Here is a 19,171-nt window from a genome sequence, read left to right as displayed (position 1 = left end):
GACAACCCATTCCACCACCACCCAGGCCTAACGCCTCCGGGCTCAGCTGCAACAAGCTCACCACTCCCACCCCATTTCTTGGACCTCATCAGCCTCTACGCCTTGTTTGTTCTGCCTAAAAATGCCATCTGGGTCTCCCACTCCCATCTTTCCCAGACCACCACATCCAGGGCCAGGTTCCCACCACTCTCATCCCAGGAGCTTCCACAGGCTCCTCAGTGCCAGCCTCCCTCCAGTGACTACTCTGCAGCCTGAACAACCCCCACAGCCACCATCTCCACCTCGCAGCGTCCTGCTCAGACACCCACAGTGGCCCAGCCCTCCCTGAGTGCTCCCTTTCAAGGCTGGCCAGTCCCAGCACCCACAGCTCTCCAGCTACGTCCCCACCCCACAGCATCCCCAAGCCAGTCACGTGGGTCTCTCCACTGCCCTCAGCCACATATGGGCCACATTCATGCTACTGCCCTAATCCAGAATGCCCTCGCACTTCATGGCCCATTTCCCCAGAATCAGGGTAAAGGATATGTGTCTCATTAAGTCTTCCCTGAACAATCCAATCCTCCCTGGTGTCCCCTTTTCTAAGTTTCTCCACTAGTTTTTAAGATGCACTACCTGGCCGAGCAGAGTGGCTCACACCTGTAATCCTAGCACTTTGGAGGCTGAGGCAGGAGGATTGCTTGAGACCAGCCTGAGCAAGAGCGAGACCCCATCTCTACAAAAAAAAAATTTGAAAATCAGCTGGATGTGGTGGCAAGCATCTATAGTCCAAGCTACTCACAAGGCTGAGGCAGGAGGATTGCATGAGCCCAGGAATTTGAAGTTGTGGTGAGCTATGACGACACCACTGTACTCCAGCCTGGCTGACAGAGCAAGACCTTGTCACAAAAAAGGGGGAGGGTGGGTGGTTCTGAGTCTTACGACACCCACCCCAAATGGTCATCAAGAGAAATAAACTTTAATCTTATAGAAACCACACGAAATTTAAAAAAAAAATACACTACCCCAATTTGCAGAACTGAATTGTATGCTGTCCAGAACTAATTGATTTGTTTCATATTCTGACTGCTCTTCCAACCAGACATGACATTTTATGTTTATTTCTTATCTGACTGAAACAATCCAGGAACAACTAAAACTGAAACTGTTTAATTTCTATTATGCAAAGAGAAGTTATTTATTCTAGGGCTTTCCTCTAAACAAATATTTCTCATGATTTTTTTTTTTTTTTGAGACAGAGTCTCGCTTTCCTGCCTAGGCTAGAGTGAGTGCCGTGGTGTCAACCTAGCTCACAGCAACTGGGCAGCAACTCAAACTCCTGGGCTCAAGCGATCCTCCTGCCTCAGCCTCCCAAGCAGCTGGGACTACAGGCACGAGCCACCATGCCCGGCTGATTTTTATATTATATATATTAGTTGGCCAATTAATTTCTTTCTATTTTTATGGTAGAGACGGGTCTCGCTCAGGCTGGTTTTGAACTCCTGACCTTGAGCAATCCGCCCGCCTCGGCCTCCCAGAGTGCTAGGATTACAGGCGTGAGCCACTGCGCCCGGCCATGATTTTTTTTAAGTGAAAAAATATGATCAAACAAAAATAATTTTGTGATTTTTACCAGATACCAATTTATAAGCTTGGCCATTTTTCTTACATTCTGAATGACTTGGCCAAAAAGTATAATATTTAGCAAGACCATTTAAAATATTAAATGCCAAAGTGTTATCTGCCTAATACATTACCTGCACCGGTGAAGCATTTGAATACCCCCCCATGGTGATGGGGACAGAAAACTGCTCCATAAACACAGGCAATGTGCCTAACTTTCCAGGGAAGACAAAGTCGAAGAGGGACCACAGCTCTCGGAGGTTATTTTGCATCGGTGAGCCAGACAAGATGATCCGATGAGGGGTGCGGAACTATTTGAGGAGAAAATATCTTTGTTACATCCACTTTCTAACAGATGATCACCATCCCTACCCCCAAACACTCTCATGCAATACTGTTATTTAACACATTCATTCATTATTTCGGTTCCTGCATCATTTTGGTCCTCTCCAAAACACAGACATCTTATGCAATTATAACTCTTCAATTACAGGTAGATGAAAAAGATAAAGGGGAAGAATTTTTTTCTTATTGTTCAAGCTGAATACTATGGATTAGAGTTAGATTCAGTTACATTCTAACAACTGACCCCTAAAAGAGACATTAAGTAATGTGAACAATCGAATTTAAAAATATGATTATGGGCAAAAATAAAGAATTTTCTGCATTAGGCAAAATGTCTATTTTTAATTCTTTATGAAAGGCACAAAGAAAGATTCAATAAATGTATTACTAAATGCAGGTACAGGTAGTTTCCTCTGAACTAAATACTATTATTCTCCACCTGGAAATCCCCCTTGTTATGAGAGGTCGTACCTGTTTGCAAGCAAGGGTGACAGCAGCATTTGGATTTCGAATTTTGTGTCCTTCATCCAAGATCACATAGTGCCAGTCATACCTGCTAATGTCATCCTGCATCAGTCGAATGTAGGAGTAAGATGTGATCAAAATCCCATGACAATGAGCAATATCTCGAATTAGGTTCTCCTAAAATCATAATAAAATGATAAAGCCAAATTTAAACAAGAAGTGAAATTAAATGAGCATGACTTAAAATGACACCTTGTCAATCATGACAGAATCTAAAGCACGTTATTAAAATGTACAAATACAAACAATACATATAATACTAATTATACATTATCAGGACTGGAAGTGTACTTTACATGTTGTCAACCTGGATGATAGTAAACACTAATATAGCCACTACTGGGGGGAGGGTGTCTCAAAAAAAAGATGAGATAGTTATAATATGTAAATACTTACCTTTTATTTTTTTCAAAACATTTTTTGTGTCCATCCTTGTTACAACTTCAAACAAGGTGGATGAAAAATGATATATTACTTTAAAACAAAAGAAAATGGGAGAAAATGCAAGGAACAGGAATGGAAGACAAATCCAGGAGCTCTAACAACGTGTAACATGAATTCTAGGAGAATAGAGTAGAAAGGATATAAAGCAATGATTTTTAAAATGGGGGGGGGAAAAACACATAAACTGAGGTAAGACTTGAGTCTACAGTACAAAATGTCCCAGAGAGTATCAGGCAGAATCACTGAAAAAAGACATACTCCTAGGCATATCCTACCAGATGTCTAAATTCCAAAAATAAAGAAAAATGAAGAGAAAATGCCATAGCTTCTAATCAGAACAAAACAGAAAAAGAAGATTCCCTTCAGAGAAAAAAGACTCTGCTTGTAACAGACATCTTTTCAGCAAGATTAAAAATGTCAGAAGGCAAAGAGAAAAATCTTTACATAATTCTAAGGGGGAAAAAATGGCAATCCTGGAATTCTGCATCAACCGAAACTAGCAATCATGCTTGACAGAAAAAAAAATTACTCCAGCTTCAGACAGGTAAGGACAGAAAATGAGTCACCAAAAGACTGGCTAGCTACCATATGCCGGACACAGCAATGAGCGGCGCAGTCATGGAGGAAGAGGGAGGCGTGCACAGACCCAGTGCTCCGCAGAAGAGCCAACGGCAGAGCTCCCACCCTGCACACTGGCCAGAGTGCCAGAGCTGCTCCAAGAAAGGACAGAGGGAATGAAAAATCTGGGGCTTCAAGATAGTAACTAATGTACCAGGTCACGCAGCTGGAAAGTGATGGAGGAGTCAGGATTCAAATATAGAAAGGTAGCCAACTCCAAAGTTAAGACTATCGAATATTAGGCTACACTGCCTCTTACTAAACTTTAAAAAGGAAACTTTAAAAAGGAAAAGTTGACTGGGCACAGTGGCTCACATCTGTAATACCAGCACTTTGGGAGGCCAAAGCAGGAAGATCACTTGAGGTCAGAAGTTCAAGACCAGCCTGAGCAAGAGCAAGACACATCTCTACAAAAAGCAGAAAAATTAGCCAGGCATCGTGGCCCACACCTATAGTCCCAGCTACTCAGGAGGCTGAGGCAGGAGGATCGCTTAAACCCAGGAGTTTGAAGTTGCTGTGAGCTGTGATGACGCCACTGTAGCTGGGATGACAGAGCAAAACTGTCTCAAAAAAAGTAAAAGGGAAACCTATATGTAATATACATACCATTTGTTAAAATAAGTTATTAAAACATAATAATTAAGTCTAAATATTAAACACTTTAAAATATAAATGAAACTGTTAAGAAAGGATCCAAAATATTAAAAGGCATATATTTTTAAGTGTTACTGTAATTCCTATTTGGTTTAATAAAACTTGGAGTGAAATTAGGGGAAAAATAAAAGTGGATTAAAAATCCTACCCTGTCCAAGGGTGGAATGGGGTGGGATACAAGTAGAAGATACTGTTGAATTCTTTTTCTTTTTTTTTGAAACAGTCTCACTGTTGCCCAGGCTACAGTGCCATGGCATCAACCTAGCTCACAGCAACCTCAAACTCCCGGGCTCAAGCAATCCTTCTGCCTCAGCCTCCTGAGTAGCTGGGACTACAGGCAGGCGCCACCATGTCCGGCTAATTTTTTCTATATATTTTTAGTTGTCCAGCTAATTTCTTTCTGTTTTTTAATAGAGATGAGGTCTTGCTCTTGCTCAGGCTGGTCTTGAACTTCTAAGCTCAAAAGATCCTCCCACCTTCGCCTCCCAGAGTGCTAAGATTACAAGTGTGAGCCACTGCGCCCAGCTGATACTGTGTAATTCTTAACCTCAAGAGAAAAATACATTAAAATATACTTGTCAAAATGTAAGGCTGGCTGGGCGCGGCGGCTCACACCTGTAATCCTAGCACTCTGGGAGGCCAAGGTGGGAGGATTGCTCGAGGTCAGGAGTTCGAAACCAGCCTGAGCAAGAGCGAGACCCCGTCTCTACTATAAATAGAAAGAAAGTAATTGGCCAACTAATATATATAGAAAAAAATTAGCCAGGCATGGTGGCGCATGCCTGTAGTCCCAGCTACTTGGGAGGCTGAGGCAGGAGGATTGCTTGAGCCCAGGAGTTTGAGGTTGCTGTGAGCTAGGCTGATGCCATGGCACTCACTGTGCAACAAAGCGAGACTCTGTCTCAAAAAAAAAAAAAAAAAAAAAAACAATGTAAGGCTATTACTGATTAATAGTTGCTACATTCACATAAATACTAGAAAAGAAGCACACTGTAGAACTATCAAACGACTACAGCGGGAAAAGTAATAGAAAACAGCAAAAATCATGAAAATAGAAAACAGAAAATACAATAAAGAGAAGGTAAGATAGCAGATGTCAGACTAAACACATCAAGCAAGGGTTACCATATGACAGTGGGTCACTAACAGTGAGACTTTCCACTGGGTACGGCCTCGTGTTTAAACTGTGGCCTCATGTTTAAAAGAGACCCAAACCAGGTTGGCACTGAAAGTTGAAATATGGAAATTACCAAAGATATGCCAAGGAAATAAAAAACAAAAGGAGGCAGCATTAGCAATATAAATAGCAGACAAAAAGAAATGAACAGAAAGGAGGACGTTTCATATTTGAAGGGGGACAGCACACTAGGAAAAGATGCAAAAGCAAAGCCCTCAGAGCTGCCTGGACAGGGACACACCCACAGCCTGCCTAGAGACCTGCCCTCGGCCTCTCTCAGAGAAAGAGATTAAGGAAACAAGTTTAAAACTGGGACACAAAGGAGTATCAGCATCAGGATGCCCTTTAACAGGGAAGGCGGGCCCCCACCGGCAGGGTTAGACCACACAAAGAATACTCACTCATTCTTTACAAATACTCTATTAAGAGAGGCTGGAATCAAAAGGAGCAGTCAACTAAACCCACTAAATAAAGGAAAATGAGAGGATAAGATGAAAACGAAAACTAGTAAATCTTTTAGAAAAACCTGGTGGAACTGATAAAAAAATAAATAAAAAGCCTCTTTGAAAAAACCCAAACAAACCTCTAAAAAGTCAGCCCAAAGAACAGACTCAGATAAAAGGAACACAATCACAGATGTAGAGAATACAAAACTGTTAACCAACACTGCATGCCCCTAAATCTGACCATTTTGACAGAAGATGACACCACCTTCTATTTTTAGTTGAGATGGGGTCTTGCTCTTGCTCAGGCTGGTCTCAAACTCCTGAGCTCAACTGATCCTCCCACCTCGGGCCCCCAGAGTGCTAGGATTACAAGCGTGAGCCACCACAACCAGCTGGATTAAAATATTTTTAATTCAACAGAGTACAAAAAGGTACCATAAAGGCTAATAAATGAGCAAAGTAAAAAGGGAGAAATCACCTTCTCATGTGTCATAATACATTTGATATTCAAGGATTTAAGAAACTGCTTTAAAGAATAACCACAATGCCTGCTACCTATTAACGATTCGACAGGTGAATGTTGTATTATTATGGCTACTCTTCTTCCATCTTCCCGTTGACTAATTTCAATGCCAGCACAATACCACACTGCAGGCCACACCTGATGTAACCAGTTCCTTCTGGCCTTACGGGAATAGTGCAGTAAACACCCCAGGGCACACAGCCTTACAAACACACATACAGGTTCTGGCAGGACCTGTCTCCACCCCACTTCCCCAGACTACACTGCCACTACCTCACCACCAGCCCCACCTTGGCTGCTGGTGCCCAGTGAAAAAAAGTAGTCTGCCCCAACAAGCACTCTCCACCTCTGACATGTTAGCCAGCCAGTCCCATGACTTTGAGAAGCCACAGTTTGATTTCCTTAGTTGCTCCACACCTGAAATTCCTACTGAGGCTCTGAGCAAGAAGCTAGCCTGACTCTGTTTCTATGTTCCCCTCCAGAAGAGGAGGGGCTGCCAGAAGCCATAGCAGCAGGTGGGACATGAGATGACAGCAAACTGAGACATGGGATGCTCCACACTTGGGTCCACTGTGAGCGCAAGGTGTGTGTGCACACAGAGAGAAAGTAAGGAGAACAACCACAACATTTCGGGCTGGAAATAGAAAAGTTCAATGATCACTCACATTTATAAAATGTCCACTGTATTACAGCCAAAGCCTGCAAATGTGGGTCCATTTGCTCATAGACCCTACAACTCCAAACTGCAGACTCGCCATGGTCATTCCATTTACCTCCAACACAACCACGAAGTGAATTCCAGACATCATTCAGTGTAGCTGGAGCATTACCAGTTAAACCAATGAGACGCCAAGCCTCTTGAATGTATACCACTGCAACAATGTATAGCTAATTTTGCTTGTTTAAAGACTTAAGTTTATTTGGAAAATTCTGTAATGTTAGCTACAGAAATACAGAATTTCTACTGTGTTCAGAAAGATTTATAACGATTAACAAAAACGAAGACAATGCTTTTATAAAAAGAACAAAAAGCTGTTCAAAATGTCCCCATTGAAAGTGTAATCTCCACTTAACAGCCACTGGGTAAAAATACATCTAACACCATTTGTTTTCACCTGATTCAATCTCAGAATTCTATAACTGCCTAGACTGAGTTTCAATAATGGTGAATTGTTGAATATTACGGACGTCTCTATCCAAACACTTAAGACAAATCATCTCGGGCGGTTTCAAATTAAAAGCTTGTAAAATATGTAACCTCTCCTAGTTTTTGCAATTAATAGGGTACATCTGCAATTAGCCTGACTTACTGAATGTAGTGCTGTTGTCATTAAAAGACGTCTGTGAAAGTGCTGCTGTTATTATGGAGGCTCAGGAGACCAATCCCTCCTAGAGGGCAAACAGTGGACTGGTGGAAACAACAGCCATAAATCACACTGTCAGGCAGCGGAGAGAGCCGAGTGAAGCACAGGCACATGAAGGCCATTCACAGTAAACACAGCACGGCAGCTTCCCAGGCAGGATTTACTGCACCTGTAATTAATTAAAATTTCCTTCAAGCTAAATCTTTAATAAACAAGGATTTGTGCTGACAATGAGGGAAAAAAAAGGGCTCCAGCAACATAATTTTAAAATATACCTCACAGAACAAGCCCAGCATCTATCATTTCTTGTACCAGGTGTATACACTGACTCTAAAGTTAATAGGAATTATATCACTTTGCATTAGAATTTGTGTACTTGGAACAGGTCTGAAATATTTAAGATGCTTGAGGGACAATGCAGCCTCTTTTTATTTTTATTTGACATGTTTTTGACTCCCTTCTAGTTTTTTACAAAGACAAGTCTTTTTGCTCTAGGGTTTCAGAAAACAGGACTTCTCAAAGAACATGTGATAGTAGTTTCATCAGATGGCCAAGTTTTTGTGTCATTTTTGCTTTTTAACCACACACTGCACTTCCCGAAGTGAATATTAACATTCTATTTCACCGTTTCCATTTGGGGCCAACAGTACCTGGCCATGAGAAAAAAAAAGGTCCATGACACTGAATGACCATGAACATTTTGATGAAGCAGGTGTGTACCCTTTACCTAGAATAGATGTTGAATCAATTAGCAACACTTCCTTTAGCATCTTTTCTTTTCCAGCTACATAGAGAAAGAAACCTACAACATTCTTTGTTTCTAACAATAAGAAGAATTGCCTGAGTAAATGTTATATATCAGGGACCACACTAAACTCTTCATGCATACACATTAACCCAGTAAATCCTCACAAAATTACAAAAAAGAAAAAGAAAAGAAAAAAAAAATGTTTTACAGGTGATCAAACCAGGCTCAGAAAAGCTAAGCGACAAGGTAACAAAGTTATTAAATGGCAGATCCAAGATTCAAACCTGGTCTGGTAAGCACAAAACCTATGTACTTAAATTATATACTATTGTTGCTTTTCCCACCTTATGCCTCTAAATGGCATGAATTAATCAAAAAGGGACAACTCTTTAAATTATCTAAAATATTACAGAATTACTAGATCCTACATAGCAAAAAATGGTGGCAGAAAGTGACAACTGTTTCATAAACAATTTCTCATTATACATCTTCCAACAAATTAAAAAAAGGATCCTTAATTGTTAAATAAACTTTACAACACAGTGCTAAAGATGCTACCCCTCACTGTGAGTTATGAGGTAAGTATCACAAGACTGCCTTTCTTTCACTATCTCTTCATATATTTTATTTTCTTTCCCCAAGAAAATCATTGGCTTTTTTTCAAGGTTAGTTCAAAACACAGTATTCATTTTTTTGCAATCCTAACAACATTAAACACCTAGAATATAGTATTTACAGCTATTTGGCAAATAAACACTAATTGACTCACATAAAAGTTTTTCTAGGCCGGGCGCGGTGGCTCACGCCTGTAATCCTAGCACTCTGGGAGGCCGAGGCGGGCGGATTGCTCAAGGTCAGGAGTTCAAAACCAGCCTAAGCGAGACCCCATCTCTACCATAAAAATAGAAAGAAATTAATTGGCCAACTAATATATATAATATAAAAATCAGCCGGGCATGGTGGCTCGTGCCTGTAGTCCCAGCTACTCGGGAGGCTGAGGCAGGAGGATTGCTTGAGCCCAGGAGTTTGAGGTTGCTGTGAGCTAGGCTGACGCCACGGCACTCACTCTAGCCTAGGCAAGAAAGTGAGACTCTGTCTCAAAAAAAAAAAAAAAAAAAAAAAAAGTTTTTCTATGTTGGAAAAAAGGGATCATAAAACATAATGAGAGAAAGAAAATCTTAGGCTCCTATTAAATGAGATTTCAACTGACCATAAAGGCGATTCGAAGCCTGAAAATGTCTTTATAAGATTTGATCATTTGGTTGAAACGATCAGATGTATTTATATATATATATATATATATATATTGCACAGTTGCTGAGTGTGCACTTGACAATTCTAAATTATGCTACCAATCAAAGAGATTATTAACAAAGATAATATAGCATCAAAGCCAAAAGGAATTTGGGGAAGAATGGTAGATGCACTCTATACAGAAATTATTTGTTCATTTGGTATCTGCTTTCCAAATGAAAAATTTTCAAAATTTTATGCTATAGCACTACAACAAAGCATGTAGAAAATAAAGATAATCCAATAAGCAAAACAATTCTGGCATTACTCTTTTAAATATTTCTAAAGAGAAATATTTCTAAAGAAAAATCTTCCCAATTTTGTCCAGTGCTGAATATCCTTATGTCAGAGTGCCACTGTTAAATTTAGACAGGACAGCTAGTGGGAATGGAAAGCTCACCCATGGAAAAAAGAAATCTTAGCTGATAAGGAAGGAAAGGAAGTCAGGCATTAGATGCTGAGTTAGAAGACAGACTATCATTATTGACAGAATATTTGAAATATGAGTAAGAAACACAGACCCTATTGCAATCCAGCACACATTTGTAAGCCAGCAGGCGTGCATGGGGTGGTGACAAAGATCTAATACAGAGAGGAAAGGAAGGAGCAGAGGAACCACATGCCACTTGGGTGCTTGAATCCAGATGCCAGAGTTAAGATGTTTAAAAAGTCACTAATAAGGCCTGTATGAAGGAACTATTAATACATTTTAAATATGTCATCAACACAAACAATAAACTGACATTAACATTAATAAAAAATAATAAACTGTGTTTCTAAGTCAAGAATATGATTTAATAGATACAAAAAGTACATATTTTCTATCTTTTGCATAACAGCTTGCATCTTGAGAGATCTGAGATGCTTTATAATGGAAAAGGAACAGTAGAGAGTTAAGAGTTTGAGTAAAAACACAAGGAAACTTCAATACAGCTTTCTCAAAACTGATATAAGAAACTTCAAGTTAAACTGGTAAACTGTAAAGCACTGAAAAAATTATAATCAACCATGTGATGCATGTGTCCATACATGCAAAACCACCTCAGAAGGTAGAACCAATCAAAAGTGAAATATCTCCTCTTTCAGGTTTTACCCTCCAAAAGAATGTTAAGAAAGCAAATTTCACCAACAACTTCACTGTCAATTCTATTTCCATTAATGAGTCAATGTATTTGGTTTACATGAAGGTAGTTCTTCAGATTATAAAAACAAAAGGACTGCAAATAAGCCCTGATCCAGGTGAAGGTGTGAAATACATGCACTTCACTACCTCAAAAGAAAATAAAAGGATAAAAAATAACATATGAAAAAATTCACCTTTATTTTTTTTTATTTATTTATTTATTTTTTTGAGACAGAGTCTCACTTTGTTGCCCAGGCTAGAGTGAGTGCCGTGGCGTCAGCCTGGCTCACAGCAACCTCAATCTCCAGGGCTCAGCGATCCTACTGCCTCAGCCTCCCGAGTAGCTGGGACTACAGGCATGCGCCACCATGCCCGGCTAATTTTTTGTATATATATTTTTAGTTGGTCAATTAATTTATTTCTATTTTTGGTAGAGACAGGGTCTCGCTCAGGCTGGTTTCGAACTCCTGACCTCGAGCAATCCGCCCGCCTCGGCCTCCCAAAGTGCTAGGATTACAGGCGTGAGCCACCGCGCCCGGCCAAAAATTCACCTTTATAAGACAAATGTCAACCAATGATTCCTGCTACAGGATTTTGCAACACAAAACATTAAGAGATGTCACCAGATAATGGAAATGAAAGGAGAAATGTTTTAAAAGGGTGATGACAGGATAGTTACAATTTAGAGTTTGACTAGAAAACAATCTATACTGTTACTATTTTCATACTGCTGAAAATCACTTTTAAAAAAATCACAGCATTTACCTGACTTTATTAATTACCTTAATTCAGTTTGACTTCCATTTATCATTTAAAATTCTGGGAAAAGTCAGTTGGTAACAGTAACAGCTATTATAAACAAGGTTCCATCTTACCTTACTTGAGCTACCAAATTACAGATATTCCTGATTCACTTCCATCAAAAGTTCTACTTATAGCCAGGCATGGTGGTGCATGCCTGTAGTCCCAGCTACTCGGGAGGCTGAGGCAGTAGGATCTCTTAAGCCCAGGAGTTTGAGATTGCTGTGAGCTAGGCTGACGCCACGGCACTCACTCTAGCCTGGGCAACAAAGCGAGACTCTGTCTCAAAAAAAAAAAAAAGTTCTACTTACTCATGATCATGGACGTAACAAGAATTTGGAGGAAAAGAGGTACTGGAAAACTTACAGAGTTCTGTGGTTCCTATTTGGACACTTCATGGCCCTGGCACCCGGCAGTGCTTTCCTGATATAGGAGAGCCCACCTGAGAGCTCAGAACACTCAGGAAAGAAAGAATCAACTCCTAACAAGCTGCTACTTCTCAATAATGTAGCCTGCAAACCTACAGTGAAACTGTGTGATTGTTATTTGTTCAGCCAATGCTTAGGGGGTACTTGGGATACAAAAACAGACAGTCCATACCACCTAGATGGTGAGGCAGATAAGAAAAAAAGCAGAATATAATGTATCTAGGTTACTCACAGTAGCACAGATAAAGCTCCATTTTGATAATGTGACTGTTAACAAAACTAAAAGTGAAGAAATAAAACTTTCAAAATATGATAAGTATTCAGGGAACAAAACTCAACTAAAAAGCAACAATACTTATAAAATTAAAAAAATGGTAGATTGCTTCTATCATTCATCAAAACTTGTTTAAAAAGCATATTAACAAATGCACTTACCAATTAAGAGCTATTATATCACTTTTTCTATCCACCTTCCTAAAACTGGTGAAAGCTGCCAATGCCCAAGTCCCTGAAGTTACTGTTCTATAAGCGACCTGATTTATGATCCCACTCACACTTCCAGGTTAGGGTGTTGTCTATGCCCAGTTGTGTTTCACTGAACAACAAACATGTCACAACACCACCACAGATTATTAGAATGATAAAGCCTACATTCATAATTATTTTGAAAATACAGAGCACTCTAAAGTCAGTCAATAATAATAAAATAATTTTAAATGCATGAAAGAAACACAGGAATATACATTTGAGAAATACACAGATCAAAGAAAAACCAAATATGTAAAATGGGGGGCTTTAAAACAAAACAAAAAAGTACTGAAAATACTATAATGTTACCTTTTTGTGGGTACAGGAACCGGTTTCATGTAGAATTGCCACTCTGAACGAAGGCCACCACGTGTGAAATTCTTTCACCCACTGATGCATCACCGTTGTTGGACAGACAATTACAGTTGGACCCAACCCCTCAAACCTGCACCCAAACATCCAAGAAGAAAACACAACCATAAGAGCAAATAGAGTGATCAACTGCCCAAAAAAAACCCCAAAACAAAAAAAAATTAATGGTTAAAATAGGAGAATGCCAGCAATGGAAATTTAGTGATATTTCTTTAAAGGAAAACCTATTAAGGTCAAAACCTAGTAAGTGAAATTTCCATGATCCCATTCATCAATTAGTGCTGCCGTCCCCAGCCTCCAACCAGGCTTCAGACTGGTTAGGAACCCAGCAGACAGGCTCTGCCTACCCTGCCACCCTCCAAGTCCGTGGAAAAACTGTCTTCCATGAAACTGGTCCCTGGTGCCAAAAAGGTGGGGTACCGCTGAATCAGTGGATGCAAGTATTAAGGGAAGACACTAAATAACACATTAAAATATAACAACTATAGTAACGTAAAAGAAAATCAAATGTTACTTAACAAAAATACATTCCTTTCCCCTTCTAGTCCAGATTAGTGAAGTTGAAGTCATTACACAGTAGATCTTAACCTATGTGAACCTAACAGCAATTAAGTTTGTTTGAAGCTTTCTTGTCTACTGAGAGTTTTCCACCCACAGAATTTCAATCCATCTTCATAGCCCCGGGAAGCAAGCAGGACAGAAATGCCTCACTGTTTGGGGGCTCCGAAGGCTGGAGTGACCCAGGCGACATGGTTCCCAGGGGACAGAGGAATGCCCAAAAATCAGCCTTCTCGTGGCTGCAGCCTGCCTTTACTACACCACGCTGCCCGCTCCTCTGTGCCATGTTGTCTCCTGAGAAGCCCCCGCCAAGGCGGTGAGAGCTGGCACTGCTGTGCGGAAAGCGGCTGAGCAGCACACAGCAAGGGCCTCAGCGGCAGTCGCATGGTGACCCAGTGATCCCAACACCAACACCTACGGACCAGGAGACCCACTGCAGCATGATTTCTGCTGTGGGAAAGCAGATGCCACCTGCATCATAGGCAAGAGGAGTGCTGAATAACTGTCCTTTAACAGCACTTGCCAGTGGCTGGGGCCACGGCCTGGGTCTGAATCCCGATTCTACACACTGACTGTGTGAGCTCAGGCACATTACTTCACCTCTCTGAACCTCAGTCTCTCACCTTCAAGTGGGAATAATAATAGTTTATAGGGTTATTATGAGGATTAAATCAGTTAACATCTGTAAGGGGCTTAGAACAGTGCCAAACAGAAAATACTGTAAGAATCTGTTAAATAAGATAGAATATCATAGAACCATTAAAACAGTTTTTGAAGAATATTTAATAACCTGAAAAAAAAAACTCATAGTAAATTTTTTAAAAAACAAAATTACTTATGGAATCACCCCAATTCCCTTAGACATAGGTAGGCTGGAAGACTGGTTGTGGCCACTGTCTCAACATCCCTTTCTCCTGTCCCCCCTTCCACACAGAGTCAGTTTTGGGCAGGTGCCCTCCCTCTTCCTTCCCACAGACATGTACTTTATGGGACTCTGACCACTGTCTGGCTGTGAGTGGGAAGCCTGCTTCACCTCGAGCCGTCAGCACACAGTACTCCCCCGCAACTCTCACTGGTACTGCCTGGCCAGACTGACCAACCTAGTAAGGCAGCCTTACACTCCTTCTAGGCTGGGGGAGAGTTTTCTCTCGTAGTCTCTCCTGCTGCACGTACAGTCCAACAGCCACCCGGCAACTGGGCTGCAGTAGTGAGGAGATCTAATGATCACAAGGAGACTTGGCCTTAGGAGAAAATTCAAGTCTCTATGTCCCTGATGACATCGCTGAGCTGCTGAGCTGCTGAGCTGCTGATCATGCTGTGTCCACAGCCTCCCCTCTGTAGCTTTCTAACTGTACCATACATTTTGTGAACCTTTAATCCAATTTTAGGACAAGTTTCATTTACTTGTGGTCCAATATCCTGATACACTTTACACTGTAGGTCCCTGTCTACATCTGCACTCACCCTGCCCTCCTAGGACAAGTGTCCCTTTTCTTGTCTGAGACCAATCTCTTTAGCTAATCTCTGGAGCCCACACTCCCACGACATCAAGGCTCCCATTACTGCAGCCATGTCATCTTTAGTCTTGCTGGAGGCTGGAGGATAGTCAGGACATAAGATGAAAACTAAGAATAAGGCAAAACTAACTGTGGCAACCTCTTTAACTACAGACTCATGCTCAGCTCATGCTCATGCACCTGGGAAACAAGACTGACCGAGGGGACTGCAGGCCCATACACCTGCTTCTCACTCACCTGAAGCAGAGTCGCTGCACTTTGTACATTGTCATTCTTCCCCTCTTCTCCCCTCCCTTTTTCTGTCCAATAAACATGTGCACTGCTTAAAGCGAAATACACATGTGTTGCTCCACTGTACACACTATCCCCATGCTATCTCACTACTTCCCACAACTTCAATTCTCTCTCAGTGCCGATAATGTCAGATCCAGGCATCCAGCCAGATCTCTCTCCTGAACTCCAAACCACCATATGCCAAATACCTCACTGCTTCCTCGAATGTCCTCCAGCACCACACACACCCCTCCCCATGATCCGATCCAGTCAGCAGAAACGTCACCCACTGTCTAGGCACCCAAACTGGAAATCTGAGGCTTGAACTCAAGCACGCCCACTTGCTCTCCACCACTATTTCCTGATTCCTCTCAAAGCCACCATGTCCCTCCCTCTGGAACTCCAGTTCCAGTCACTCTTGCCTCTCATCTGAGTTACTGCACCTTGCAGCATGATCATTTCAAAATGCAAAATCTGAATGTCTCATCCCCTCACTTCAAAGAATCAGTGGCTGCCCCCTGCTTCTTGGGACAGGGTCTAAACACCTGGACCTGGCCTCCAAGACCATGAGGACTGACCTCTCTAGCTTCGCCTCTCTCACTGCCACCACCCCAACACCTGCTCCTATGGTCAGCACCCCACAAGATACATACTCCTCTGACCTCATGACCTTAACCTTGTCCACTTATCTTCTTATCCCTCCCAGCCACCTTCTACTTGTCCTTCAGACCTCAGCTTCCTGACAGAGCCTTCCCTGTCCCTTTCTCTCAAGTTAAGAATCCTTCCTCAGTACACCCCATACCAACCCTGTCGTAACACATATCACCCTTATTGTAACTGTTAGATCCTTCCTCAGCACTTCCAGAGCAGGGAAAATCTCTTCTTCAAAAGATCTCGATGCCTAATTTACAGCAGGTTATTAATGAATATTGGCTTTATTAAATGAAAACTTTTTTTTAAACTGGTAGAAAATATATCAAAATGCTAAAAGAGATTATTTCTGAGTTAGGAGATCATAAGTGATTTTTATTTTCTTGCTATAGCTCAATAAATGATCCTCTACACTTAAAACAATTTTTATAAATAAGAGTAAATCATACAGTGCTTGAAATATTAAAAATCATTTTCTATCTAACTGAAAGGTAACTTGTAGTTCTAACAGAAAAGCAATGATTAGCTTGTATGCCTAATGTTTAAATAAATAAAAAAAAAAAAAAAAAAGAAAAGCAATGAGATTCTGGTCAAGGCCTAATTTCAATGAGGCTTACTTTTACATTCTAACATGACAAAATGCCTCTCTCCACTTTGAAACCCTCCCTGTCTCCAGCTACAGGCAGTCAGTCACTGCTCTGCCCCTCAATGGGTTAGAAAGGGTCAGACTACAAAAGCCAGAGGCTACAACAGACTGACACTTCCTACAGAATTTCCAAGCTGTGCTCCTCACCAAGGGCATGGCCTGGAGAGGTGCCCTCAAGTTCCCGGGGGAGAAAAGGACTCTGCTCTGGCCCTTCCATGACAGTATTCCTTTCTAAAAGGATTAAATACACCAGCTTCTTTCAATCCTCCAAGCAGAATAAAAGAGAGTTATCATCAATATGCACTTAGCAGGGATTAGGAAACAACCAGTCAAAAGCTGTCTACAATATTTAAAAACAAACTCATACTCAAATAAGCATAAATACACACACATAAGCTTAGGTTACACAGCATTTTCTTCTCTCTTTTATAATATGCCTCCTGCAAACTACTACACTGATGAATCACACTTAGTCATTTTAAGTTAGTATGTTCTTTAGGCTAATATGTTCATCTATCTGGCATTATTATGCCCTTGAATTTCTGCCATTCTCCCTCTGTTAGAAGAACATGGAGGTTTTCATGCTGAGTTGAAATCTAGGGGCAATAAACAAAATCTATTAACAGGCACGTCAACTGAACCACCCCTTTCCAACCCTCAGTATCAGTGAGATGAGCATAAGAAATGGCTAAGTGTACTAGAGTAATTAGCATCAATTACCAAACAGACTACAATTCCTTTCATCTTTGGTTATTATTGATTACCTAATGAATTTAGGGCAAGCCAATACTTCCATGGTCAAATATTTCAACCAACGGGATGGAAACCTGCCAGTCATACCTACAATTCACCAGGAATTTTTATAAAGTAAATAACTGACCCTTGAAAGTTTATTAACTTTTTCAGGATATTTGTTCACAATAAGAAATCAACTAAATCAAGACTTTGAAGTTTTAACTGAAGTTTGAAAGATAAATTTACAAGGTCTGTCTGGAAAGTATCCAGCCCGTATGAAAAATGGAGACCTTTGTGGCTGGACAGAATTCACATTTCCTCTCTATCACAAAATTCAGGGGCCTATCATTGTAATATGAATGGCAAAGTAAAAAGAAGCTCGGGTGTCCCATATGAACTGGGAACACAACAATCATTACAGATTTTTATTAACCACATGTAATATGCTTCTCCCTCTTTTAAAAACAAACAAAAACACAACACACATTTAAAACAACAAACCAAATTTGTTTACCATGAAGTTTCTTGGTATCACAAAGACTTAAACTACTTCATTTTCAAAGTTAACAGACCTTAAAATTACAACATGACACTGTCTCAAATTAGGGTCCCAAAATCTACAGATTTGCAAGAGTCCAGAGGAAATATACATAGCCAGTGAAGCAATATGAGCTCACATAGAATTTAACTTGACCTCAAGTGCTGACTATTTTTCTTTAGGGCATAAACATAGAGGAGAACTCCCATGTTCTTCCAGTTTCAGAGGAGGACATATTATAAAATTATTAGAAAAATGCTATCCAATTTGGTCTGGGACATGTAAGGCAGATGGGAACAACCTCCCCAATGCACCTCTCTTCACGAAGAGCCTAGTTGTTCAGCAGATATATTACCATGTTCTTGAAAGTCACTTCTACCAATACTATTTTAATAAAGACGATCTGGGCTATAGTCCAATATGCCACACTATTTCATGATAGGAAAGAGGATATGAGCATTGATAGTTAATTGATTACAGCTGCTGCTCATTATTAGCCCTGACTTCACTCCTAGTAGGATTGCCACCACGCAAGAGAGCATGTTTTAATTTTTAGATTGAAACTACACTGCAGGGATAACTTTAGGTTCGTAGGCCCACAGTATTAGACTCCATACAAGTTTCATGATTAGAGGAAGGCAAGGGAAGAAAAGAGATGAGAAATAAGAAAATCCCAGAAATCACTTAAGGAAACAAAGACAGTCCTAGAAACCATTTGGGACAGTTCCAGGCATTCTAGCTATCAAAAAACCCAAAATAGTTGCAGAGACCAGGCCAAGCAAAGAGCTTATCTAAAATAGAGAAAGCATGTTTTAAAATGCTAAACTAATGACATTCAGAGATAAGGAAACACTAAATGCCCATTTTCAACTTTGAGTTTTGCCTTGGGCTGGAATGTTTTCACATGCTTCCAGGCAAAAGTAACAGAATTCTAATATTTGAAGAAAATCCTCTGCTTATTGACAATACAACTTTCTTGAAACACCAAGAACATTCAGCATTTAAAAATCTCCAAATTTTCCCCCTCCTATACCTACGTAAGTACAACTGGTATTATAAAATATTCTAAAACTTCAAACACTTCTCACAAGAAGTGCTGGTCTGCTAAATGAATGAAAGAGAAAGAAATAAAAACAAAGCGCTAAACTCTGAAGAATAAAAAAAAGTTCTTGACTCAATAATTCACAGTTCATATTTGGCTCTCTACTGAACATTTCTCTGCCAATGAAATGGAGTATAGGCAGTAACTTTCTGTAGTTGCTGAC

The 19,171-nt window shown here is 40.5% G+C and overlaps 1 protein-coding gene across 3 annotated transcripts in view; it reads right to left on the bottom strand.

Moving 5' to 3' along the window:
• LOC105860099 (DNA excision repair protein ERCC-6) overlaps positions 1-19,171 on the bottom strand; it is a 90,158-nt gene that overhangs the window by 31,389 nt on the left and 39,598 nt on the right. For all 3 annotated transcript variants that reach the window (XR_001148836.3, XM_012744565.3, XM_076010226.1), the window contains exons 8-10: positions 12,926-13,061; positions 2,416-2,586; positions 1,734-1,910 (exon numbers count right to left, since the gene is read on the bottom strand). Coding sequence is in view for 2 of the 3 variants with exons in the window: in XM_012744565.3 (XP_012600019.2) it covers positions 1,734-1,910; positions 2,416-2,586; positions 12,926-13,061 (484 nt within the window). In the remaining variant the exon portion in view is untranslated. The remainder of the gene's footprint in view (positions 1-1,733; positions 1,911-2,415; positions 2,587-12,925; positions 13,062-19,171) is intronic.

Source organism: Microcebus murinus, chromosome 14 (genome assembly GCF_040939455.1).
Source record: "Microcebus murinus isolate Inina chromosome 14, M.murinus_Inina_mat1.0, whole genome shotgun sequence".
Taxonomy (NCBI): Eukaryota; Metazoa; Chordata; class Mammalia; order Primates; family Cheirogaleidae; genus Microcebus; species Microcebus murinus.
The sequence above is the reverse complement of the archived record's forward strand: the minus strand, read 5'-3'. Positions and strand labels throughout refer to the sequence as shown.